The 26906-nt window shown below is 39.9% G+C and overlaps 1 protein-coding gene across 14 annotated transcripts in view; it reads left to right on the top strand.

The window, feature by feature from the left end:
* The window catches only part of MARK3 (microtubule affinity regulating kinase 3), a 61909-nt gene that overhangs the window by 1255 nt on the left and 33748 nt on the right, over positions 1 to 26906 (top strand). For 9 of the 14 annotated variants that reach the window (XM_038179241.2, XM_038179240.2, XM_038179246.2 and 6 more), the window contains exons 2-6: positions 7039 to 7077; positions 12531 to 12722; positions 18696 to 18749; positions 25541 to 25589; positions 26279 to 26344. In XM_038179241.2, the coding sequence (XP_038035169.1) occupies positions 7039 to 7077; positions 12531 to 12722; positions 18696 to 18749; positions 25541 to 25589; positions 26279 to 26344 (400 nt within the window). Of the gene's footprint in view, positions 1 to 1545; positions 2287 to 7038; positions 7078 to 12530; positions 12723 to 18695; positions 18750 to 25540; positions 25590 to 26278; positions 26345 to 26906 lie in introns of all 14 variants that reach the window. The other 5 variants (XM_038179242.2, XM_072038247.1, XM_038179245.2 and 2 more) reach the window with 4 other exon arrangements.

The following is a 26906-nucleotide window of genomic DNA, read 5'->3' as shown; positions in this document are numbered from 1 at the left end:
TTGTTTGACATTAAAAGTGTGAACGTTGGTTAGAGATCAGGAAAAACTGTTGGATTGCTCAGACCATAAATAGTCCAAGGAAAGTGATGGTAGCCCCATTGTTTAAAACAAGACCAGACAAAGCGTTGGAAAACATGCTGCATGGAACAATTACTGCATTACGAGGGATTTGGATTTTATTGACATAATAGGCACCTCTAACTTCTGTGATCTTTATTTGTTTTAGCACTAGATTCAACCTGCAGGCTAAGGGCTGCATTGAACAAAAAGCCAGCTAAGCATATTTGGTTGTAAAATCTCAATGAGCTTCCTGCCTTGTGGAAGAAAATAATTAAAGTACTATGTGGCTCTTCCTATGCCATGGGGAGAGGTGATGCAGCATACTTCAGAAAATACTTTACAGAGTTTATTCAGATAATTATTTTAGTCTAGAAGCAAGCCTGGCTGAGGTTTTCAGGCTCCATGTAAATGCATGGAGGCCACCCAGTAAATCACTTTAAAAACTGTTCAGCTCGGGTTCTCCAGCGTAGTTAACTCTGACTCCAGTACAGGTAACGCAGTGGCAGGAAGGCTTAGCATGTGCTTGAGGAAATACGCGGCTCACGAGCTGTGTGTTCTCCCACTTGAAGTTAGGTTTTACATATCCTCCACTTAAGGCACCTTGTTCGCACTTCAGAATATTGGTCTAGCACTTCTCTTCGGTAATCTCCATAATTTAACATGCAGGGATTTTCTTGCTTGCAGATGGATAGCCTTAGGTTTTGATTAAGGCGTATCTTTCAACTGCAGTAATTTGGGCTGGTGGCCACAGGAATACCTGTAGGTATTGGTATTGACAGAGAGTGATTAATCTGAGTAATTGCCAGATCTGTTGAATCAATGCCACGGTACAGTGCTGTATCCCTCAGAAAGCAGGCTCTCATGTTTTGACCATCAGGCTCACATGTTTTGACAAATTCATCAAAATGTATCCTGTCCTGCCTTATTTACATTGAAATCCACCTTCAGTCTGCCTGGATTGCTGGTACAGCTGGAAATGGATACAAAATTACCCCGGGTCTGTTTTTTCTTTTTAAATACAAAATGTAACACTCTTGATGCTTCCAGTAATTGTTCTTCCACCCCAAAGCTTGATGTGCTCTTTTGGCAGGTAAATTGAGCCCTTGATATTCTCTCACTTGAGAAGTCGGTTAATGCTCCTAGGGCTCTTTGAAGCTCAGGTGGGAAGAGGCTTAAGAAGTGCCAAAGCATTCAGCCAGCCTTTGGGCTGTGGTCAGGGAGCCCCTGAACGCCTTCTCGCTGTTGGGAAGGTTACAGCTGCTGACGAAGCCTTGGCTGGTGTTGAATCTGATTCAAGTGTACTGATCATAGTTTATCCATGCCTATACTTGCAGTTCTGAAAATGAAGTTAGCCTCCAGAATGATGGTGAACATAAATTATCGTTGCCTATGCTTGCACTTAACCACGTTCAGCAGTTGGCAGTTCCTGTGAAGTAGTCATGGTCTAATTGTCAGTACTTTTATTTATTTTTTTTTCTTTTAAAGCAGTGTATGCCACTTCTTATCAAGACGCTTCATGCATACGCTGCTGAAGTGGAAATACTGTCACAGTGACTTTCCCCCAAAGCCACTAGCAGCTATCAAGCCATTAGTGCCTTTGAGATTAAAGAATTTGGCTACGAGTCACCTGGTTTTGAGAGGAAAGGCATCCCAGATGATCTGTGATCATCGGAACTTCACACTTGGACAGTTGGAAGCTGGCTGTTTGCCTGCAAACGAGCTGGCTCCTCACCACAAAGGTGGAACAACTCCTTGCTGGTGTTGTCGCTCACAACAGTGGCTGTTTAGGGGACAGCCGCGAAGGAGAGGGTCAGATCTTCTCTGTCATCTGCAGAGTGACATCGGGCGTGTAGGAGAAGCAACAGAAGCAGCGGAGACCTCCTTTGTCCAAAACCAGGAGTGAAGGTAGATACAGAAGAAGGACCTTTAGGTGACAGAAGAGTGAGTAAACCTGTTTCACTAATGATGAGGAAAAGAGGAGATGGATGGAAGAGGAAGGAGTGTGGAAACACAATGGAAATGAAGATAGATGGTGGAGAACAAAAGATAATAGGAGGCATGGAGGAACACACACGGCAGGATGGAGGACAACCAGTGACAAAGAAATAGGAGCAGAAGGAACGAGGTTTGGGACTGTAGGACAAGTATTCATTAAAGAAAAAATCCAGGAGTGGCAAGGCGATAGAGAACTGTAGGTAGAAGGTAGGAAAGACAAGTGATATGGAGGTTGGTTTGGTTTTTTATTTTTTAACAGCATGAAATAAAAAAGAAAAAATGTAGGCTAAAGAGTTTAATTTTAATTTGTGTTCATTGCACAGCTGTTTTTCTGGGGGGAAAAGGTAACTGCTTTGAATGTTAGTTCTAGACCAATCTGAATTGAAAATGCAAGTAATTTGAGTAAAAGCGAGACTGAAATACACTCTTATCTCCGTGACTGTGCCTAATGTGAAAAATTTGCTATTGAAGGATGCCAGTGTGATGGCAACTGTGCTTGTACAAGCCTATACAAAAGGATTCTGTGCACTGAAAGTATCTCATTTATTTTTTTTATTTAAAAAAAATAGTAAAGATTAGATTCAAAAATTTACTTTTAAGATACTGCGAAGGTTAGCATTACCTCCTGATTTATTACCAATTAGATATGAAATGCATTAGAGCATTTGCAAACAGTACACAAGCTTGCATTATTCTATATATTATTTATCAGACTTCTCCTGTTACAAATAGATCTGTAATCAGAATGTTTTCTTCCGTAAGTGATTTTTTTTTTGTAAGGGGGGTGAGGAAGTGTGCCTGTGGCCAAGAGTTGTGGTAGACTTTGTTCTACAGAGCCAGCTACCTTGTCTCTTATTTTTTACCAGTTATAAAAGTTCTGTTTTGAATTAAATTAAGTGAAGGTGGCAAAATAACTAGGAATAAAATATGTTCTAGGAATTAATCTGGGATGTGTTTTTTTCCCTATTTTTATTATTTATATTTTATTTTTATTGTTTTCAGAGAGCAGGAAATGGTTTTGGTGGCTTTCTTAGTGCCTGCGATACCTGATAGGCTCAGTGCTGCAGTGGTTGTACTCAAAAAAAATACCTGATCAGGTGGTGTGATACTGCACTTCACTGACTGCTAGTGTTTTCACGTCTTGAAGGGGGATGGTTTGTTCTTCAGCTCTGCTAAACAATCTGTGCTCTATCGTTTAATCATTCAGTTTCACTGTCAGCTTGACCAGGGTAAGGCTGCTGCAGGAATCAGCCTTGGCTGCCTCTTCCCACCTGTGGTTTGTGTTGGCAGTAATTATCATGTAGCTGTACAACAGGTCTGGTCAGCTCCATGATCTGCCTAAAACTAATCCTCCAAAAAAAAAAAAGTGGTTTTATCCCCATTCTGTGTGGCTGCAAATGCTGACACAAAGGAGAAGATGGGATTTACCAGTTCAGGTGGGAAAGGCTGGAAACACTTATTTGGGTTTTGTTTGCTTTAAGCCAGTTGTAGTACAGCACCTAAAGGCTAAGATAACTTAGAGTAGGGGGTTTAAAAAGAGTTGACTGAGTGGTGCACCTTTCTCAAATTGCCTTTCTGGGAACTAACTTATTTTTTTTTTTAAATGTTATTTCAGTAGCTAAGAAAACTAAGCTATGGAACCTTACCCCAGAAGGAGCTCAGACTTTGTGTTCCTATGTTTTATCAAATGTAACTCACACGGTGACCTTAGAAGCACAACAGAACACAACTACAGAAATTACTGAACGAAAATAAACAAGAGGAAATATGGTTTTCAGTACACTAAACTTGGTAGACTTCTTTCTAGGCTTTCTTACCAAATCACTTAATATCCTCACCTGCCCAATTCTCTGTTTTAATTCTAGCTGAGAAACGCTCCTGTTGATGTAAGCAGACAGCTCCCATTAACTGCACATCTCAGGTGACTTCAGCCTAAGGAATTTTAAGAGCAGAGGCATTTGTCTTTCTAGATCTCCATTTCATCTGATACAGAAGTAGCATGTGTCTGCAACTTCCTCTTCTCAGTCAAGTAATGCTGCCTTGTGGATGTCAGCCAGATCAAAAACGGAGGTCACCTCTTTTTTTTTTTTTGGCTTGTGGCCTGTCCAGGTCGGCTCCCCTTAATGCGGAGATCACCTGCCCCTAAAAATATTCAGAGTGGGCATGGCACGTAGGTGCCTACTGCTGATAAAAGGTAGACCTGTGATAACTCTGCAGTGAGCCTCCCAGATTCAACCCTCAGGTATGTAAGTTCTTGGCCCGTACAGCAGCAGCTTGTTGAGCTCTCTGTGTGTGTGTATACATATAAACAAAAATTAACTTTCAAATAAAATTTGTTCCTGCAGGGATAAAGCCTAAACAAAGTTTTCTATCTGCGAGCTCAATGTGGTCTTTGAAAACCAACCGTGAGGTTTTTTTTTTGTTTAGCATGTAATTACTGACAATGATGATTCTGGAAACAACTTAGTTGGCAGTATTGTTGATGAAGGATAGAGTATGGTTGGCTCTTCAGCTATTATTCCCCCGGCTGATGTCAATAAATATCCGTTTTAATCAGCAGTAAAGAAACTTTGGCTTGAAAGATATGGTAAATGTCAGATCTTGATAATGTGAAGCAACAAAAGAGCTTTTAGAAAGCTTTTCAAACCAGCCCCAGACTTATCTTTTTGACTGTATAAGCAGGATTTCTTCACTGTTGTGTGGTTCAGCACTAATCACAGAATTGCAAATTCCCTCTTTCATACGCTGCATAGAGTATGAACCCAACAATATCGAATGCATCAACGCAGCGTGTGGCAGGGAGAGCTGCAAAGGACTCTGTGCATCTGCGACGGGAGCGTCTTGCCTTTTCCACCAGCCCTGTCCCTGCGTGCTCTGTAGGGTCAGCTCTGTCTCAGCCCTTCACGCAGGTTTGGGGACCATACAAGTTGAATGTGAGCCTCTTGTTCATGGCATTCCCTTTCTAAAGCAGCAGTCCCTGCTGCCAGCCTCCATCAGGCTGCCCCGTGCAGGGAGGTGGGTTGCTGTGCTCAGCTGGGTTTGTAGCTGCCTGGTCCTGACACATTTCTCCCTTTTTTTCCCTCTTTCTTTCCTTTCTCCCTTCCCCCCACGCAGGGAATTGGGCATGTGTGCCAAGAGGTATGGTCTGTGCGTGCTAAAGATGGTATTTACTCTCCAGGTTCTCCCTTTAAGCTGCTTGTTTGACAAATATGACCCAATTAAAGCGGCCGCTCGTTTTCATGAAGTGTCATACCAGTTAAATAAACGAGTACAACGGGCTGAGAACTGGGCAGTGAATCCTTCCCCTTCTGACAATGGAAGCATCCAAATTAGCGTTTTCTCCCCTTTACCAGCTCTAATGCATTCACAGAAGGTCTGTTTATCTCTCTTGCTGAGTTCTGACCCTCTCAATTGTTCCACTTGATCCCGGCAACCGTAATGGTTATCACTTCAGTGAATAAATCTGCCTTTGTGGACTGGTAACTGGAGTGCCACCTCGGGTAGTATTTTCCTTTGTAAGACAGCATTTAAAATTTCATGAGATGGAAGCCATGACTGTGCCTCCTTAAGATTGATTATGTAGCCAGCCAGTTTGAAAGCTGTCTTTTAATGATATGTGCTGGAACCAAAGAATTGGTTACACAAACATAAGCAGACAAAATCCACCTCCCCTGGTGTCCTGTCTTATGCTCTGGGCTAGGGCAGGAGGGAAGTAAAAACCAGGATAAGCACAAAATATCCTTGCCTGGTATCTTTCTACTACATTATTTTCCTGTATTTCCTATCTTTTATAATAATTTAAAATAAATCATGATTTAAGGATTCCCTAAGCAGTGATTTGTATTTAGACAATTGTGGCAAAACGTCTGCTGTGAACCCTCTCAGTGGTTACTAGAAATTCAAGTCTTTGTTTTGACTTTCCAGTAGAATTCCTTCGTAAGCAGTTGCAGGATGCCTTACTGTGCTTTTTCATGGCTATATCTGCACAATAAGACACTCCCTCTGAATATTTTTAGGGCTAACCTCTTTTCTCTTACACGGAGTAGTACTCAGCAGTCTGTGTGTTCTTAAATATTTTAGTGATGAATGCAAAGTAAAATACTGTCCATTATTAGGATGGGCTGCGGTGAAATTAGTCTTCAAATATTTAATTTAAAATATATTGGTGTTTTAAAAACCTGTGATTTATGTCCTGATTTGTTGTACTATAAATGAGTGCTATGAAAGGTGTGGGGGGTGAGAAATTCCCATGTATTTATATGTTGTGCCCAGTTCAGGTAATGAAGAGATTTTTCTCAGTGTTTCAAATGTTCACCATGTCCTGGAGTGTTTAGATTGTTCACACTGGAAGGGACAGGCTTTAAAAATATATTTTTTTTTTCTTAATGTAAGTAAAAATGCTGAATCTGATGAGCCTGTCATAGTTCTTGCTAGTCTGACAGCTCTCCAGGAAATGCTGTGATATAATTTCATAGCATTTCATACAAATGTGGTAACAGCTAAGGTAATGAACGTTCCTACAGATTTTTGTAAGATTAATTTTTCATAGTTCAATGGGTTGATCAGAAGGTAATTTTCCCTATTGTGTACTGCTTTAAAAATATTGATGCTGCTTGTCTTCCCTGGTTTAGAAAGAACGCTTCCTATTTACTATCAATAAACATGGATTTCTGCATGTCTCGGCCATTCTAATTTCTTAATGTTTTTCAGCTCTTCACATGGATATCAGAGGGTCTCTTCCAGGTGTTTTCTCAGCTGTTGGCACCACCTTAAATATTAGAAGAACTTTGACACTAGTCATCCCCTGTCCTGTGTTTCTAACGCTCTGGATGTTAAGAAACCTCTAAACATGCAGTTACTGGATAAAGCTAACACCTGCCCAAGAGATCTCGGTTACCAGCACCTTCATACCTCATTTGCTTTTTACTTTCTTTTCTTTTCTTTTTCTTTCTCTTCATGCTAATCATTATCTGGCTATGAAAGGATGTCGGCTCATCATTGGGGGAAGGCTTTTGCGACAAGGTGGGTTTTGTGTTGTGTTCCAAATATAGTTGGTCTTGGGCTCAGCCCCTCCCTCGCAGCAAGGTCTCTCACGAGCGGAGATGTTTTACTTCATTTCCGAGTCCTTCGGGGTTGAGTAATACCAGGGTGGGGTTGGGGTGGGGGGGCTGGGGAAGAATGCATGTTTCTGAGAGAGGTTATTTCATTGGCTTGAAGTTTTCTAGTTGTTTTTTTAGAGGACCCTCCTACTATGTGCAAAAAAAAAAAGTCTTTGAAGTCTTTAAAAGATTTTAAAATTGAACTTGATGCATACCAGGATGCTGAAGAACATGCTGTCTTGCTGTGAATGGAATTCAGAAGACTTTTCTTAATAAAAAAAAAAAAAAGGAAAAAAGGCACTGGCTAGCCCAGGGCCACACAATGTACGCAGTCTCCTTGCTTCAGTTCCCATCTGCAGCATAGCAGTCTCCCCTGCATTGACTATTGCGTGAAGAGAGGTATTTTGGGAATCCCCCAGGCATGGTGTCACAAGTGTTATGCTTACAATGAATGCACATCCAAAGAGATGCTGCTCATCTACCACAACGCATAGAAATGTATTAAACAAAAAAAAAAAAAAAGCTTGTTTTAAACATTAGGCTTTTAATGTAAAACCCGTTCCTTGTTGAAGGCTTTAGCCCTACAAATGTGGACCAGGGAAAAAAGTACGAGGCTGAGCAGAATCTAGGCATTGGTGGGTTGAGGGAGGCACTGAGGGTCTGCTTAGGAAAAGACAAATGGCCCGCATCTCGATGAAGAGGGCAGAGGATGCTCTTGCTATTTCTTTAGGGCGAGGTAGGAACTGTTAATCTGTGGTGGCAGTTTTGCTGCCTCAAAGTAGCTGCTGAGGAAGCTACCCTGGGAAGTAGCCAAGTACAGCCAAATGCTGTACAAGCCAGTGCCTGACTTGAACGTTTCCTGGACCATCTATATTTGTACTTTTTGCCTACACCATTTAAGTTTTCTTCCCATCTACCTGCCATGGCTTCTCAAAAATGATTTGGGTGGGAGCAGCACTTTTTGCTGGGTTTTGAGTTTATGCCTTTTAGTACCGTATGCTACCAAGCCCTCTTCTTCCTTCATTTTCATAAGTTAAAAATAAATAAATAAAAATCCATGTTGAAACTTGGAGGTTGTTTTCTGCAGTTTTTAGGAAGTTTGTCTGCTGTTCAACGTAATGATTCCGTATTTGACAGAGGAAGGACTTGCTGATGGATTTACTTAACGTGAAGTGAAATAAAAGTCCAAATTAGAAATTCCTGTAAATGGACAGATTTCTACAGAGCTGAACGCAGCTATGAGCAAGTCAGTTGGAGAGAACTGAACTGCTTAGGAACACACAGCTTGATATTCAAGAAACACAGCTGAAAAAGGTCATATTCTTGAAAAGAAATAATCAGAGTTGGGGTGGAAATGCAAACCTCCATACAAGGAGATTGTGTTAAATTTATCAACACTAGTCCAAATAAGCTCACAGCTGTTAATTCTTCCCTTTAAGTGCAAAGCTAGAAAGCATGAAGAAAATGATAGGACACAAGAATTCATTCCTCTACAGAGGACAGTGAAGCTCCCAAGATGTGTTCATTGGCGTGTTTTGCTACGTACAGCAGAGTATGTTAGTATGGGAATATGTTAATGTAGGAAAATTCTGTGATTCTGGGATGTCTTTTACCACGTGTGTTGTTTATGCAGGGTAGAACGTGAATAAGATCAGGTCTGAACAGTCTCTGCACATTCCTTGGTTGGGAATACGTCGTACCCACTGCCCATGTCTGAACTGCACCACGAGGTAGCTCAGGTCTGACGGTTGTTAGTTCAAGCACAAGGCAGCAGATAATGTTTTCTGGTTTCTGTGTGGTTTAAAAGCTGCCTTCTCGTTGAGTCCACGTGCTGGGGAGCTTAAGCTAGGAAGCAGTAAGCCCTGCATGGAGGAAGGCTGGCTCTTGCTAAAGTGTGTGTGCCTGTACTGCGTGCCCAGGTATGGAAGGGCTCTAACCTGAGCAGTTCTGCTGTACAGGACATCACACGACATGATTGCTGGGGGTAGCAATGGAAGAAGACATTCACATCTAGCATCAGCAGGTGCTGCTTTTTTTTCTAGCTGGTCTGAATAATGTGACGCGTGAAGGTACCAAAGGAGCTGGCAGAGAAGTTGTCTGCATTGTCTGTTGCAAGGTTTGGTAGAAGTCACAGTTTGGGGAAGCACAGAGGGTTGGCACTGATTTACCACCGCATGTAGGGATGAAGAGGATGGGCTGAGCGACTAGCACCAGCCTGGCATTAATGGCATGCAGAACAGTGACGTTGTTGGTACAGGATTTCACTGGCTTCAGTAGTGCCTTCAGCTGGGCAGTTGGTCTTGTCGATCCTCTCCTTGAGAATGCTCGCTTGGTAGGCACTTACCCAGTTGTTGTAGGTCTCGAGATAGTGTTGAAACCAAGGAACTGTTACCAAGCGCTTGCATTTCTCCTGGATCTTGTTATGGATGCGCTTTTTGTTTCTGTGCCTTTTATCAGTGGTTTGGAAGAATTGTGTACTGCTGCTCGAAAAACTAGGATAGAGATTGCTAGAATATTAAATAGGGCAGCATGGCAGATCACAGGAGCACATCATCAGCTCTGCGTGTCAGGAAGCTCTGTATTTCCCTACAGCCCAATGTACCAGCATTCCTGGTTTCTCACGTGTATGAAAATTGTGCTAAGGGACGGGGAAGCAATAACTCTTTTTAAGAGTCGGGGTTAGTTTGGGGTGATCAGATACAGATGCCCTTCAGCAGAGCATTGAACAGAAGATGTAATCTGTGCTTAATCCTCTTGCGACTGCTGTCGGCATGGCTGTCCAAGTTCTGGCACAAAACCTACAGAAAGATGTTGGAAAAATTGGAGATGGTACTTAAAAAAAATATACAAGAAGTGTTTCCTAGTCGTTAATTATTCTTACAGCAGTCTGTTTAGGGAGTTCAGTGTGTATATATATATGCATATATATATATCTTATTAAAGTGAAGGGGTCTTGTGACCAGAGTAATTAAGTGCTATATTAGAAGTAGAAATCTGGTAACAATGTAATAATGAGGCCATAAAGACAAGCTAAAGCCAGATTGATACTAAAACATTATACGCACCACAGTTTTTGTTCTGTTTTTTAATAGTAACGATTGAAACAATTTTCCAGGAGTTGCCGTAGCCTTCCTATCCGTAGTATTTCTTAAATGAAATGAATGTCTTTTTAAAAATAATTTGATCACAGCTGTTGCACTCAAATTAACAAACCAAGGAACTTAAGATGCCAGAGTGTATGGTCACAAGGTTACATCAGGTTATTAAATATTGTGAACTTGCCAAGTGTCATGCAAGCGTGTATTTTTTTCACTTGTGTCTGTACCATGGTTGTTGGCTCCTCAGTTCTGATCTGTCATCCCTTTGTAGTGATTTGTCAGACTGGGTGCTGCTGTGTGCCATGGTGCTGGCTGTTGGGTTTCAGCAAGAGCAGTAGTTGGAGAGCTGCAACTGGCACAAAAAAGAGTTGGAAGGATAGGTAACTGGATGGGGCCCTTTGGGGCTGAAATAAGCACCACGGGAAGCATTAGAAAGAACAGAAGGGAGTGCGGGACACATGGAGGTAACATTGTGCTGCTGAGTATGATACAGGCCTCATGGACAAGGAGAGAGCTATTGCAGTGTTGGGGAAAAAAAGGGAAAGGCTACGGTACAATGCAGAAAGTGTACGTAGTCATATAGAAAATGTAGGGTTTGTTTAAGAAACAGGACAGTGTGCTTAGACAACTCGAGAGGAAAAATCACCTCTAAATGCTGCTATTGAACATTCTTGTCTTGTAGGCTAATGTATCTGCTCTATTTTTTCTTGAATTCCCGTAGTAGAAAAGACATGGAACAAAACATACTTGGTTCTGCCAGTGGATAACAAGACAGCTATCTCCAATACAAGCTCAATATAATCTCACCCTGGGTTATGTGGTTAAAGGCCCTCTTCTCTAAAGGCGATGCTTTACAGAAAAGTTGAAGCCACCTATAATATATTGCAATTAAATAGGTCACTGGGCACATTGATTGGTATTCTTGTTGCATATTGATGTAACAGATACCTAATAATGATGTTTTTCCAAATAAGGGGGTATTTGATACTAAGGCACTGAAACAAATAGCATCTTAACTAGCCCTCTAAATGCTTAGGACTATTTTGAAGGAACCTTGAAGTTTTGTCTTCTAAACTGAGCTGTGTTCTTGGGTAGAGTTCAGACAGAAAATAGGGCTGCTTTGGCATTTGGGTTGTAGCAAAGGTTTAACTGAGGCTAATGCTTTAACTTCTTGATGAATGCTGTTGCTTCAGAGAACTGTATAATCAACGAAAAGAACGAGCAGAGAGAGATGGAAAACTTAACATTTCAAGAGGGAAGAATTAAACAGCAATATCTTCTGCTTTTTGTCCTGAACCTCCTCTGGGTGTCTTCAGGCAGGCAGCACGATGCGGGAATTCTGGGATGGCAGTAAATTTAGCATGTCATCCCTGTGTAGCGAACACTTGCTCCACATTTGCAGGCTACTGAGCATTTCTGAGTAGTGCTTTAATTAGTGAACGTGGTGCGGAGACCTCAAGCACGAGCTGAGAGCTAAGGGACACGAGGGGCACCTGCTCTTTTGGAAACAGGCTCCCACCCAGGCAACGAAAAGGGACTTTGCTGTTACCCCAGCCATGTGATCTGACAAATAAATAAAGAATATTATGGGTATCTACCCAATCTTTTTACAATTAATAGCTGTTCAGAGAAGCTAAGTGGAAGGAACTTGCCAGTTTCCAGGCAGCATCTCAGGTCTCCCTAACTGATGCTCAGCCTGTTAATATCCGAGGTTCCTTTAGGCTGGATGAGATTTCTTCCCTTGTTCTCAGGCTGTCTTGAGTATTTTCAGTCATTAAGTTTTGTAGGAAAGAGAATCCCAGCAGAAGAGAGAAAAAACACCTCTCAGAGAGGAATTTTATTTTATCAGCAGTACTGAAGTGTCCAATAAGGATGAACCTTCTGCTGTCTGCTTGTGGCAAAGCTTTGTTTGTGTCTCCTTGCACAAAGCTTTCCTACTCTAGTTGGGCAAGGTAACTCAAACAAGAGATAACATCAAACACCTCGGTGTTCCCTGACTCTGATTCTGCACTCCGTGTATGCTAAAAATGCTTCCCTGTTCCTGCAGCTCAGCCGAAGTTGCACTTGCTCTTTCCCAGGTTGTGGAATAAATAGCATTAAGAAGTGAGAGCCTCCCTGTCCACCTTACAGCAAAGTTCAGTGAGAAGCTGAAGTTTGAGCTGGATCCTTTGAAGGGTTTTTCAAAGGAGTTGTTAAGCTATTTGCATGCTGTATGTTGCTCATTGTTGATGTCTTTTTCTTTATTCCTCGGCCTTATCTGTGTATGTTTGTATTGCAGCACACGTCCCACGGAGATGGACGGCAGGAAGTTTCCTCTCGAACTGGGCGGTCCGGAGCTCGTTGCAGGAATTCTATAGCTTCCTGCGCCGATGAGCAGCCGCACATTGGAAATTACAGACTCCTCAAAACGATTGGAAAGGGGAATTTTGCAAAAGTAAAGCTGGCAAGGCACATCCTTACAGGCAGAGAGGTAAAGTGGCGTGAGTGTAAACAACCGTGAATTGCAGTGGGTTTGCATATTCTCTCAGAATGGTCCCGTCCAAGTCTGTGAACATTTAGCACTTCTTACTGGACCTACTGTCACTGATTCAGGAAAAAAAAATCTAAAAAGAAAATGCAGTTTTCCATTTCTGATGACCCCAAAACAGCTCCTCTGGAAAATGGTCTCAGATTTGTGTTTTTGACAAGTCCCTGCACTTCTGAATTGTGTTCAAGTTTGCTACTAGAATTCTCTGCTAAATTCTCTATTCCTGAAAAAGGGCTAAATATATTAAATAAGCTAAGTATATTAAATAAGCAATATAATAAACTAAATATATTAAATAAGCAATTAAATAAGCTTGCTGGAAAGATTGCTTCTTGGTGTTGATACACTGCAGGGCTGTATTAGAGGTGAAATTAGGAATGGCAATTAATACACCTTCTTGATTATTCTTATCTAAGCAGCCTACCCACAGTATTTCCTGGACAGAGCCACACACCTCCCAGTTCTGCTGGTGTCTGCAGTGCTGGGCTGCCTTGGGAAGACATTCCAGTTTGTTTGGGGCTGGTTTGTGGGTCTGCTGCTCAGTTGTGTGGTAAAGACAAGCTTTCTCTTGCATCTCTTCATAGTGTCTAACTCAGCCCCATAATTAGTTTCTGCATGCTGTTGTAATGTAATTAATAACTTGTACCTGATGATGGTTCTGATTTGGTGAGCCATATTGCTGTTTGCTTGTTAGAGCAACGTGTAGCTTGGTGCTGTTCTTATTAATAGCAACACTATGTACTGAGAAAGAGGGAGAAACTTCTTGTTGACCTATTCTTGACAAGCGTGTCTAATTAATTAAACGTTTGTTGATATCAGCAAAAATCTTTAAAGAAAGCTAAGCAGTTGACTACAGCACTTTAACCCTGGAAAAAGAAATTCCCCTGAAGTGGAATCCATAGGAGGAACTGAGGAGGTATCATTTTGCAGGAGTTGCTGAGAGGGATTTTTGATTTGATTTTGTTAAGCTGTCAGTTCTGGTGATCAGCAATTGTTTTTTGCTGTTAAAGGTAGTGCTCTTTTCTAGATAGAGTTTACAGTTAACTGCTTTCCACTTAAATTTCCTTTTTTAATGATACTTAACACAGGAAATGCATGGTTAGTATTTCTTTGCTGTTTTTATAGGTATGGGTGTAAGAGAGAATCATGTGGCCTGTTTGGGGCTTTGCAAAAAATTTATTATGGTTTCTTTTCTTTGTGCAAAACTGTGTGTTGGCCTCTGTCTTGTTATTGTTTGAAATTCTATCAAATCAAGTTATGGTGTAAAATCTTTGACAAAACTTGGAAAGATTTAGATACGAAGTTTCCGTAATTCTCATGGGATAGATGTCATTCAATCAATTAAGAGCATAAAAACTTCCAAGGATCTGGTCATTGGTCCAGGTTTCCTTTGGAGGAAACAAACTATTTTTACAGGAGTATCTTGAAGATATTTTAAACAATATTTCTAGGAGAGATGTGCAAAAGTTTCTCCTACTAGCTGAACTATTGATAGTTTTCATATTTTGGATGTGTGTGACCAAGGTTCTTCACAACATGCTGGATAACTATTTCCCTGGTGTCATTAATTTATTCTTGCCCTTACAGAAATATTAATCTGATCCATCTTTGGATTGCGCTCACATTTTTTCATAGCTGGCACACTGATGTTTGATTTGGTTGTGATCATCACCAGCACCTTGTACTTTGCTGAATCTCACTTTCTTTGCTGGTTTTCATCTCCAAGGTTGTTTGTATCACTTTTCCATTGTATGTGACAGTGCCTCTTAATAATTAAGGTTGTTGAAAGAGTTATGGTCTGACTTCCCATGTCAAGGCCACTGATACAGATATTAAACAAGATCGGTCACAAGTCTGATCCTTGAAAAACTCTTACTCATTTATTTCCAACCTGATATCTCTTTACCCAGTTGTGGTTTTTGTTAATTAATTGATCTGGACACATTTCAGCTTATCTAGTTCAATAATTTGTGTCCTCCTAAATGAGCTTTTACGATAGTCAAGATAACCATACCTGGTGTGTTTCCATCAAGCACAATTAACAGTAGGAGAGTATGTTGCATTTAACCCTCTCTCTCTTTCCCTGTTTTTTCCCTGCAAGCTTTGAGCTCAAGAATTTCATGAGAAATGGCTCAGCTACAAGGCTTGTAGGTGCCCTATTTACTTCTCCCTTAAAAATAAATTATCAGATATTTTCTAACCTATGCTGCCATTTTGCACTTGATAATGTTAGAAATCTTTGCAGCAGGAATGCCTTTTTTTTTTTTTTTTTTAAGCCACTCTTAATTCTGGGATAATTCTCTCTGTCTGGCCTCAGACAGCACTCATCTTCCTGAATTTGTGACTTCCTGCCTTATACACTCATTCCTGCTAGCTATCCTGTCTTTGTTCCTGTTCCTTTTTCCACCTTATATATGGAAACCTAAAATAAAATATTTATTTTCAGGAGTCACATGTGAATAAGCTTTCCTCTCTACAGTATCCTTGCTGTTTTTTAACCCTGCTTATCTTATCATATTATCTGTGCGTCTGTTCCTGATATCCTTTTAAGAGTCCAGTTCCATTTCACTTTATGACAATTCCTTTTTTTCGTATCTCCGCCCTGATTAACTTCTAACTCATGCATCAGATCAGCACTTCTCCGTCGCTTCTTGGGGGAAGGGTATGTTTGTTCAAGCATTCCTCTAGGGGAGTTACTCATCTCCTTACCTCTGGAGTCCTTCCCTACAAATTTTCCTTTTGCTTGAGATAACAGCTTTTTGTTTCCAACTGGAGTAAATTCCTGGATTTTTTTTTCCATTCCCATCTTCAGAATATCTGCAGAAGGAGAGCCTGCCCTCAAATTACAGGGAGGGAGAAATGTGCAGCCCTTTGGGGGGGCTGAGCAGAACATCAGCCTAACCTGGGGGGGGGGGGTTGAATTGTCTGGCCAAGGAGTCAATGTCCTGTTCACAGCAGAGGTACAGAGGGAGGGTTGGCTTCCCTGCTTCAGAGCTGGGGTCTGGAAATACACTCCTTTGAGATCCTTTGTCAAGGAGGGTATTATTTGTAGTCTGTCTGCCCTTTTAAAATCAAGAATCTTCATTGTAAATCTGCTTTTGTTAATTCTTTGACTTTAAGCCATGTCTTTTCTGTTGTAACTTATCTGGGGTTATTTCCTCTGACAAATTTTCCATACTTGCCAAAATTAATCTAAAAGATAAAACTACCTTTTGCTGTTTCCAAGGTGGTTGGAATTGCAGCCAGAAACATATGGACGCCTCTGTGCAGCGAAGGCAGTATTGAGTTAATTGCCAGGAGGTGAAAGTTTTCTGCTAAGACAAAATTCTTCCAGGACCCAAGCCTGACTCCAAGGAATCCATTGTCATCTTTTTTTTTTTTTTTTTTTTGTCTTCCCTTGGAAAAACTGTGAAATTTAAGAGGGAGAAAATAATCTGAATGGTAGCAGTTTGGTCGATTTGCTCAGTGTCTCAGCTTTTTCTGACCACTTTAACTAACGTAGGAGGAATTTTTCAAGTCACATTATCATCAATGGCGAAAGCAAAGTCAGTTTTAATTCTGCTAATAATCTCTCGCAGAATATTATGGCTCCTGCAACAATGTAATGGTGTAGGTGGACTTTCATTCCTCCAACATTGGCCGCTGCACACAATGCTTGAAATCGTTCCAAATTTGCTTTGTGTAAAGAGAGCAAAGTCTCTGCTTTAGAAGGCAATTTGATGCTTCACTAACTGTGCTGAGTAAAACAGGATTTTCTTTCTCAAGCTCATCGGGAATATTCTTGAGGGCAGCCTCCCTTTGTTTGTGGTTTGGAGGCCTTATCAAGGGGCCTGAAATTGTCCCGTTCTGCTGAGCAGTTCGAGCTCTCCAAGTCCGTGTTAACACATTGGACTACCCAGTGTTCGAGTGGATAGGAGTTCTCTGAATTCACCCTGCCTTTAAGGCTATAATTAGTGGACTGACCAGTCCTGTGTATCTACCTTTCAGAAAATTGAGGTGTGTTCCTTCCCTGTATCTCCAGGGCTGAATTTGTTTGCCAGTGTCAGGGAGCTCTCGGTTCATCCGGCACTGACGCACAGAGCGAGAGGTGAGGAGTGTCTCTGAAACCAAGTGCCCTGAGACTCTGGGGGTTGAAACAAGCTTAAATCGTACAAAGGCTGATGAGAATAGTAGAGCTTGGAACACAAATACAACTTTTGAGTGACGTGCACTTCAGCAAACAGCCATGTTCCACGGCATAGGTAGTCTTGGGACACCAGATGCCTATCAAATACCATCATCTGCTGTTGGAAAAGGCAGTGGGCTACATCGAGGCTGAATCTGAGAAACTGCAGAAAGTAAATAACTGGTAACCTGCATAAGAACAGTTCAGCAGGCATAAAGGTAGAGATAAAAATCTTTCTTGGTTTCGTGTACAGCTGCTAATATAAAAATACCTGTTGCTTAATGTGTATGTCTTCTGTTTGTATTTTTGAAGGGATTTCTCAAGATTTTGTAATGGAATTTTGCCTTGGGAAATAGTCATCTGTAATTTCAGTAACATACCTTAGGACAAAATATTCTCTAAAGCAAAAGTATTCTTAAATAGTTTCTTGGTAATATTTTACCATATCTTGAATCTAGAGGGCTGAAACTGAATCTTGAATTTCAGTTTCAGAAGAAAAAAAAACAACAGCACATAGATATATATATATCTGTCATGTAAATCTGTGACACACCCAGGCACTGAGCACTTCATTTCTTACCCTTTCTGTCATGAGGGCCCATCCATGTGTTTTGCACTTGAACTTAGGGAAATAAATTTGTTTTGGTGTAAGATTTTTCTATATTCCATATGCTACCAAGCCCGCAGTAATGAAATGGTAAAGATGGCACAAAGCGATGCAGCAAAATGGGAGCTGTGGCATAGGAAGGAGCAGTGTCTGCTCTTTGAGCCAAAAATTCATGGGGCATTGAGAGCCCTTTCTTTGTACCAGTGAAGTATGATAATCAGTGGAGTTGCAGCATCTTGCCTTTTTGAGAGGCACCATCTCCTTGGCTTCTGCAGAGTTTCTTCTGGTATGTTTAGCCTCTAATTTAGAAAGGAAAAATACCAATTGGCAAGTAATTCTAGAAAGATTCCTTCTTCCTGTTTTAACTCAGCCTGTATCCAAATTACACTGCACTGGGGCTCATCTCTGCCTATTCATTGTCTCAAATCTTCAGGCTCTGACTAGTTACCATGGTACTGAATTTCTTTTGATTATTTTGTGAAATTTTCATTCTGTTCCTTAGCATTTCTGTGATTTACCAAGAAGGTGAGAATCAGGAAAGGAACAAACTTCACAAATTGTTGCAGTACAACCAATGGATTTTTGATGACACAAAAGTGATATTTCCTTTCATACCCACCAGGAAGCAAACTGATATAAATATTCAGTGAATTTCAAAAGGTGAACTTAGTTCTTGCAAAAATTTATGTTGCATTACTTTCAATTTGCTCTGAAGTCCTTGCTTTTAGAAGCATCTTCATAAACTGCCAGTGTGCAGTTAGTACTGTGTAATCTGAAGTGTAATTATACTGTGTAAATATCATCTGTGGGCACCCTGCTCTGTCTGGTATTGGAATTTCCACTGTAATATGTGATGATTTTATTGTGAAGCAAGACTAAGTGAGCTTCCCTTGTCTTAATTGTCTCAAAATGCCATTTTTTTCCACTCTCCTTTGTAATTTGTTGAAATAGAAATAAATTATACTTTAGTCATTAATTCCAAATGCTTTCAGCTTAAAACCGAATACAGGTACATAATTTTCTGAAGAACCTTGAGTGTATTTGTGTAATTCTCATGCTTTCCATTTGTTACTGGATTTGTCCATTTTGTTGTAATGCTACAGTTATTCATATGGAAAATACTGATTATGAATTCTTTCTTTAGGTTGCCATAAAAATAATTGACAAAACACAGCTGAATCCAACTAGTCTACAAAAGGTAGGTTTTTCCATTTAATTTTTCAACTGGTATTATAACTCGTTTCCTTTTACCACCTTCTCCCATTGAGGTGAATGCCTATGCTGTAGAATCTGAAACACTGCACAACTTTCACACATCTGACTACTGTATTTAATAATTGCATTTTTACCAGATATTTTTGACGACTTTGCAGTTGTTCTAGATGCACGTACTGTTTTATAGATGACCTCATACAGAGCTGTAAAGAGAAAACAGCGGTGTTAGCGGCTTCCTTTCCCACAAACGTAGTGTAACTGTAGCGAGGATGTTCGTGGTTTGGTGTCATGCCTCCGTGTCTCCTTCATATTGGTCATTTTGTTGAGCTTAAAAACTAAAAGCGTATGTTCTGTCCTCTTAAGCTGGCCTTGAAAACTGCCTCTGGACTGAAGGCCAAGCAGTGTCTATGGCTTTCACATAATTTTCAGCAGAAATGGTGTTACAGTTTTATGGAATAACTTGAAGCACGGCTATTCTGGTTTCTTCCTTCTAGTCTCAAATGTTTTATGTGCCGTTACAGTTGTATCGCCTTATCTATTTTAGTAAGTAGTGATAAATCCTACTCTTTCATCAGGCAAGCCAATCTGCTTTGGAGTGCCTGCAGGAAGTACATTTAAATGTCACTTTTACCTAGGACTTTTCTAACTCTGTCCTTTTAAGTGCTGCAGTCAGTCTTTTTATTTACTTTTAAGTACTTTGATTAAAAAAATAAAATAAAAAATAAAGCTCCTTGCAATATTTCTGTTTGAACGAGAGAATACCCAGAACTTAACTGCAAACAATATTAAATTGCATAACCAGAGTAAACTGGAGAACATACACATTCGGGTTTTATGCAAATACTGAAAAGATTGCGTGAATAGATGGTTTTATCAAAATTAATGGTGCAAAAGTAAATTGGAAAAATACACAGGTCCTTGCATTGTATGGTTTGGTTGAGAGGCAAAGAACAGCCTACAGAAGAAAGCCACCATCATTTTAGCAAGAAGCAACATCATTGCCTTCTACTGCCCCTGTAGGCTACATAAAAGTAGATAATATGGTTGCAGTTTTCTCAAATTTTTTCAGTTTAATTCTTGACATTATTATTAATTTCTGGCTAAGCGGAGAAGAAATTAAATACAAACGAGGTCATATGATGATTTACATACAGTGGGTTTGTGCAGCAGATCTGTGCAAATTGGAGTACCTAAAAAGTTCTATTAACTTCGGGGTGCATTTGGAAAAGAAGAGCTGTGGTGGTAAGGGGAGGGGTCACTGAGCATGGAAGAAAATGGTCAGAGAAAAGTAGAGAAGATGTGTTTTGAGAGGGAAAAAAAAAATCTTACTCCTTCAAATATTGTTATCTGGAGACTGTGTCTTAATGCCGCTAGCTTGAGCTAATAGTCAGGTACAAAGCCAACCTTTCACCAGTCGGCACTGGCTGGAAGTGTGCTTGTTGACCCTTTGGTTCCTGGTTTCAGCCTCTTCGGTCTCCACTCTCATTTCCCTCTCTGTTGTTGTTTCATTTTTATTTACAGTTAATAAAATTAGATTGTAAGGTGTGATTTTTAAGTCAGTGTTTTCTGCCATTAGGTTCTTTAAATGGGAGTCTGGAAGAATAGGACAAAGTAGTGGGGTAGAAATCCAATCAGAGTTGGGGAGGGATTGCTAACATGTTCACTTCTCTAAGCTCACTGGCTATATAAGCACTTAAAAAGGTTTTGCAAGATATCTCAGTGTTCTTGATTCAGAAGTGGAAAGTCATTTTCTTAATTTTAAGCACCTGCTTATGGTAAACAGTACATACACAATGCATTACTTATCGATTTTGCTTCATCAGGGCTTTTTTTTGAAAGAGCTTGCCCGCTTCCCCCCAGTGCTCTTAGCACTGCTGTAGTCTCAGCACATTTGAAGCAAGCTGCACGCATGACCTGTGGAGTCAGGGCAAGCTGAGATGAAGTGCTTCTCATCAGGGCTTCTGCAGGGAGTGATGAAATATGCGAGGTATGGTGGGGAGGGAAGGGCAGTGCCGAGAAGAGGGTGTGGTGTAGAGTGTCTGCATACCCTACTCATCCTCAGGTGGCGAAACGAGTGGTGATTAAGGTTTCTGATCCTGATTTCTGTCCTGTGTCTTCCACAACGATACTCCAGCTGCCAGAGGGGAGTTACCCTTGCTAAGGGGTGCCGCGCTCTCTGCAGCAGTACTGTGCTGTGAGCTGCGGGTGGCTGCAGCTTTGATGGATGTTTTCAGAGTGCGGTTCTTCAGAGGGGCTCTGTGCTGCTGGGGAAGTCAGTGGTAGCCACATGCAGCTACTCTAGTTTTAGGAGCTTGTTACAGCTCTGCTGCTTTTGCTTAGCAAAGAGGAAACTAAGTGTTACTTTCCTGCCTTAAAAGAAAAGAGAATTCTCGGGGCTTTTTTCCCATGCTAGTGTTAGTCATAATCATTATTCTCCCAAAATGCACTTTGTACCAATCACAGTGAGTATCGGTCTCGCTCGAAATGAGTGTTGATGCTACAGTAGCTCACTTCCTTCTAGACAAAAAAAAAATTGTTTGTTTTTTTTTCTTTTGAATCAGCAATGCCATTATACGCAAGATTTTTTTTTTCCTAAGCCCATGTAATAGCACTAAATAACTTTTCATTTTCCTTTTTTAGAACTTGGCTCCTCAGCCAGATTTTTTTGTTCATTATGTGCAGATGTTTTGCCACTTGTTTGGACCTTTTTGTGAAATCTTTTTTAGAGTTCTTAGCTACAAATCTGAATATGAACCATGTTCTTCCTGACTTCTGATCAATCTGTTTTTAAAAAGTGCAAAGAAGGTATGAAAATTTAAAAGACACAGACTTTTTTTGTTTATAGCACATATTTTGTGTGTTTTCAAGTTGTGTGTTACTTGGTACAAACATGCATTGTGTAAAGGCTTCCTGATTGAGGCTGCTAACTATATATAGGGCCTGTTTCGGTGAGCAGTTATCAGGAGGAGCCTAATACACAGTTAAAGCTTGAACTGGCTTGGGAGAACATCTTGTGAAAAGCCTCCCTGCTTTGAGGGGAAGGAGGCCAGGAAATGTGCTCTGCATCTGACTAGCGTACTGACTTGCTTTTTAGCAAACTTTTCTTCAGTGTTTTTTGAAATCCTTTGTTACTGAAACTCTTGCAATAGCTAATGCAGGAACACTTTGTAATCTGTCTTTCAGCTTATTCAAAGGGTTGGCTTGAAAGCTGGTTCTCTATTTCCCCAATCCATGTTGTTTTAGATGTATCAGCATAATAAAGTTCAAGTAAAATTGGTTCAAGATTATTCCTCAGTATGTGTCTGTGTTTCCATTGCTACTTTTCTTTTTGCTCTGTTTGTCCACTGGCAGTATTAAATTCTTTCCCTGTATCTAACACGACTTGCAGTCAAAGGACGAGACCACAACAAAGCTGAGAGACGTTTGTTTGGCAGACTTAGGATGTTTGTCTTTCCCTAGAAACATTTGCAGAGCTCCTGTTGACGGAAAATGAGCTATTCAACAAGTTGGGAGTAGTTTTCAATCTCTGTATTAGAAATTAAACTGATAAGCACTGTTTACAGTTGATAGTCTGCCTCTATGGTCACATTATGACAAGTTCCTGAAACCTAGAGAATTATTTTCTGAGTAGAGAACCTTATGTTGCGTGTTATGATGTTACACGTTCATCTGCGTTGCTGTGTCAGAAAACCTCAGATGTGTGGGCTTTTGCCAGACCTTGCTATCTATAATGAACTGTGCTGGGGGCTTTAAAAAGTATGGCAATAATTAATGCTTCATTTATTGGAGGTCGATGCAAATAGCGTTTTGGGGGAATTAAATGTAGAAAACCTTTCAGTGTAATATGTGAAAGTTGTATCATGTTTTACGTTCTATTCCTCTATCAGAAATAGAATATAATACAATGCTAGACATTTGCAGATGTCCCTGCTGAAGTTGCTGTCTGTGTCAAAATGCCAAATATAACATTTAAACTGTCTACAGAACACAATCTGAAGTGCATTTATATAACTAAAATTATGATAAAACATTTGGTGGAGTTTGTATCCTATTCTCAAGTATTTCTATTTTGAACTTCCCCTAAGACAAAAATAACTATTTTTAAAGAGCTTGTTTCTAGTCAGCAACTGCAAATAGCTCATATGTAGACACCACTTTTTGATGGGCTTCATCTGGGTTAGTAAGGCAGAGTAGTCCTGTGGAACAATGATATATTTACAACAGCACAAAATGTGATATGAGCCTGCCTTTATCACATTAGCCCATCAAACTGCACACTGCAGCGGAGGAAGTAGCTGGCTCCAGCCAAGTCAGCGTTCTCTATAAAAAGATTAGATTAATGAGTGTATTTGTTTACATGATGATACCATGAATTTTGGCCTCATCTTTATTGTCTTATTCTGTATTGCCTTCATTTGTTTGTTCTTGTTTGGTGGGACTAATTATGATTTTGGTTATTGCTGATACTGCCATTTGTAATCCCCTGAACATACCTTGGTAGGTAGGTGAGGTGGTGATAAATGGGCTGACAGCTGAACAACAGGCAAGGACTGCATCTGTGCAGCACTGGGGTTGCACTTGATCAGTCTGACCCAACAGACCTTGATCTGGGGGTCAGAAGGGAGTCCAGAGGAAATTGACAGTCAGTCGTGAGCAAATTCTGCAAGCTGTCTTCAAAACAGGCTGACTGGAGGCTTTTAGTTATACAGGCTGCAATAAAAAATATGAAGTATTCAGAGTATATTTATTACAGGCTATTCCATCTGAACTGGAAGAAAAAAAAAAAAAGAAAAAAATAGATTCAACTGCATTTAAATGTCTTGTGTTTAGAGAGCTGTGGTTAAGTGCTCTACCTCATTGAACTACATATGAAAAAAGCTCCAGAAACAATGTAATAAAATAAAAAAGGCAATTTACTTATCTTAGGGGGGAAAAGAAAACATGCCCACAGCTTGTGAAACTGTCTTCCATGGCCAAAAATTTAATTGATCAATCAGTCTTGATTGCGTTTAGGCAGTTTATCATCTAGAAAAGTGTCAGGCATAGATCTAGATAATGAATATACTGTAATTAAAACTATTTAAAAACTGTTTAGTTTTATTCTGTGTTCAGGTACTGTGCCTTTCACAGCTGTGGCTGTGGCATAGGGGAGAAAGCCTTTGAGGCATTTTAATGAGTTGTTATCCAAATGGTAGCCTCACAGAAGCATTGGAAAGCAAAGAACTGTTGGAAATGGTCTCCATATTGTGATTTTATATTTTTCTGCAGCTTGTTTTATTAAAAGGCAGAAAAGTGGAATGGTTCTGTTTTGTTGGTTTTGTTTCTCTTTTGTTTCCTGTGTTTTACTTTTTTTTATTTTGAGTAACTACACCTTCAGTTTTTCAGAGTCATTATTAATAAATGTAGCCATTAAATGTCCTCACTTTGTGTGAAATCTGACCTAAGGAGAATCTTAACAGCACCTTTTGCTTTCCTACTGTTAATAACAGTGCTGTTATCTCTTACTTTACAAAATCCCTTTCTTTTTTCCCTTGTCTGCTCTCCTGTGGAGCCGTGTACTTTCTTTCTGCTTCAGTCTCTTTACATTATGTTCAGTACGACCTGTTACGTTACTGGTATTCCTGTAGATGTTGGTGTTAGGTTTATAATAAAACCGCTTGATTACTCCCTCGTTTGGAAGCATGCTGTTAGAAAATAATCAAGGCTTAAGAATGTCAGCCATCTGGAGGCTTAGGCTCTCATGGGGGGAAGCTATAGAGGGAGAACAGTCACACACTATATAGCTCAGAAGTGCTACCTCAGAAGTTCCTTTTTTTTGGTAAAGAGTGGCTGTAGGAAGATAAGGGAACCTGAACACAACAGTATTTGCACTTCAAGGTGTTTCAGTAGAAGTATACAGGCCTGTTGTGTAGGAAGGTGGATGGTGAAGAGGGTGGCTGATCCCTTTGAGATTGTACCCTCAAGCAGTGGTGTGTCTGCTGGGGATTGTTTGCTCAGGAAAAGGCTGTGTTTTGCCCCGTTAATTTTGGCTAACGTTCAGTGTACTGCATCAGCAGTCTTGGAGGCTAGGTGTCTGGCAATGAAAGTTGTTGAAGCTGTGGTGACAAATCCAGAGCTAGATGTTTTTGTGCCTCAGTCGTCTCGAAGGAATGCTTCTGAAGGCCCAAGTAGTAATCTTGCCTGACCATCTGTGCTTAAAACTTGTTTGTTGCTGGTTTAGTTGAATGACACATTTTTTGTGCGATATAAGCATCTGATTTTTCACCTCTCAGTTCCTGTCACGTAGGAGAGGATTTTGGTGGTGTCCTGTGGAAGGCTAGGCTCTGACGCAGTACTGAGGAGCCCATACCACTAACACAGCATGGTGGTCTTCAAACAATGCTCTGGAGGGGGGTTCATAAAACTTTGAACCCAGGATTTTCTATGAAGATGTGAAAGAGTATATGAGATGTGATGTACAGTGGCCATCAAGAAGCTGCTTGGGCTCATAGTGGTCTTTTGGCCCCAAAAGTGTGAGAACCACAGAGCTGAGAACACTTGTCTCCTGAGCTATCTGCAGCACTTCTGTGGGTGTTGGCAGGGTTTTGAGGGGAGGCTTAAAAGAAGTTAACTGTTCTCTCCAATAAGTTGTGTTATGAACTTCCTTGAAACACTAATAAAGTTTGCCCTTTATGTTTAAAATTAAGCAAGTACATCAAAATGATCAGGCTTTACAAAGAAAGAGTATTACCTATTATTTTTGTTAACTTATTTCATGTTTTATGTTTATTTCAGCTCTTTAGAGAAGTAAGAATAATGAAGATCTTAAATCATCCAAATATAGGTACCTTTTTATTTCTCGTTATATTCAAATCCAGTGAAATGTTGCCTCTTTTTTCCACCATTAAAAATGTTATATGATAATTGTAAAATAATCTTAAAATAGGGGGGTAATTTACTGTAAAATAGCAGTAAGAAATTCCTTGTCATAGCAGTGTGTTTAAAAACAACAACAACAAAAATTTGGGCCCTCTCCACAAAATAGTTATTTCATAGCCGATTGCTCAAAAGGAGCAGAGTTATCATAATGCTGATTTTTTTTTTATTGGATTCAGGCTCTCATTAAAAGAGTTTTGTATCAAAACAAGAAATGGTCAAGAAATTGATCTGGATTGTGAAGTTTAAACAATGTACTATTGTTAGGGTACTGTCAGCGAACTGACTGATAACTTATTTGTCGCCATGTATGCCAGTACAGTGTGTAAAAATGGCCATTACTGACACTCAAATTTATGGAAATTTTGTTTAATCTAGTTGCTTTTCCCATATAATCACATCAAATGATTGTATTTTATGAGTTGAGAAAATATGCTATTGTATTTTCCATTTAGGACAGAAAAAGCTAGTTTAGAGTAATAATCTAGTACTGTCAAGAATCAAGAAAATTGTGGGGTTTTTTTCCTAACAGAATTCCTTATAGAGTTAATACTTCTGCAACTAGCTAACTGATTAATAAGTTGCTTTCTCTTCCAGTGAAGTTATTTGAAGTCATTGAAACTGAAAAAACTCTCTATTTAATAATGGAATATGCGAGTGGGGGTAAGTACCTCTCTGCTGTGATGACAAATGTAAATAAATTGCCAAGTGGCAGAAAGCACTTTTTTTTTTCCCTTGAAGTTTTACCTTCCTGTTTATCAAATATTAATATTGTGGTAGGGTAAATTTTTTAAGCAACGTCTTTAATATTCTCAAGTTACTCATTCAGGCTCCTTAATTATAACTTGTAAAACTTCATTCCAAACTTACTGCAATTTAATAACATTTGTTTTGCTTTTACAACTTAAATTTTAACTGGAATCTTTGTTCAGCCTTTGATTGGTTCTATCTATAATAATAAATGTCAACCTTTCAAATTTTTTTGTATTAAGCTCCCTAGGACTGCTGTCTTGTCTTATATAAGATGCTTGGTTAAAAAAATAAAATAAAAAGAGAAACACTTTTATATTTTTAACTGTTGCTTTCAAAAGCATGAGTACTGAAACTTCTGTTTTTTTAAAGTTGATGACATTTGACATACCATAATCACAGACCTTCTACTGTCAAGAGTTATTAGGCTTAGCCTTATGTCCATTTCAGGAGGGACGTTGTGGAGGAACTTTAA

The sequence above is a fragment of the Anas platyrhynchos genome, chromosome 5 (genome assembly GCF_047663525.1).
Source record: "Anas platyrhynchos isolate ZD024472 breed Pekin duck chromosome 5, IASCAAS_PekinDuck_T2T, whole genome shotgun sequence".
Lineage (NCBI taxonomy): Eukaryota > Metazoa > Chordata > Aves > Anseriformes > Anatidae > Anas > Anas platyrhynchos.
The sequence above is the reverse complement of the archived record's forward strand: the minus strand, read 5'-3'. Positions and strand labels throughout refer to the sequence as shown.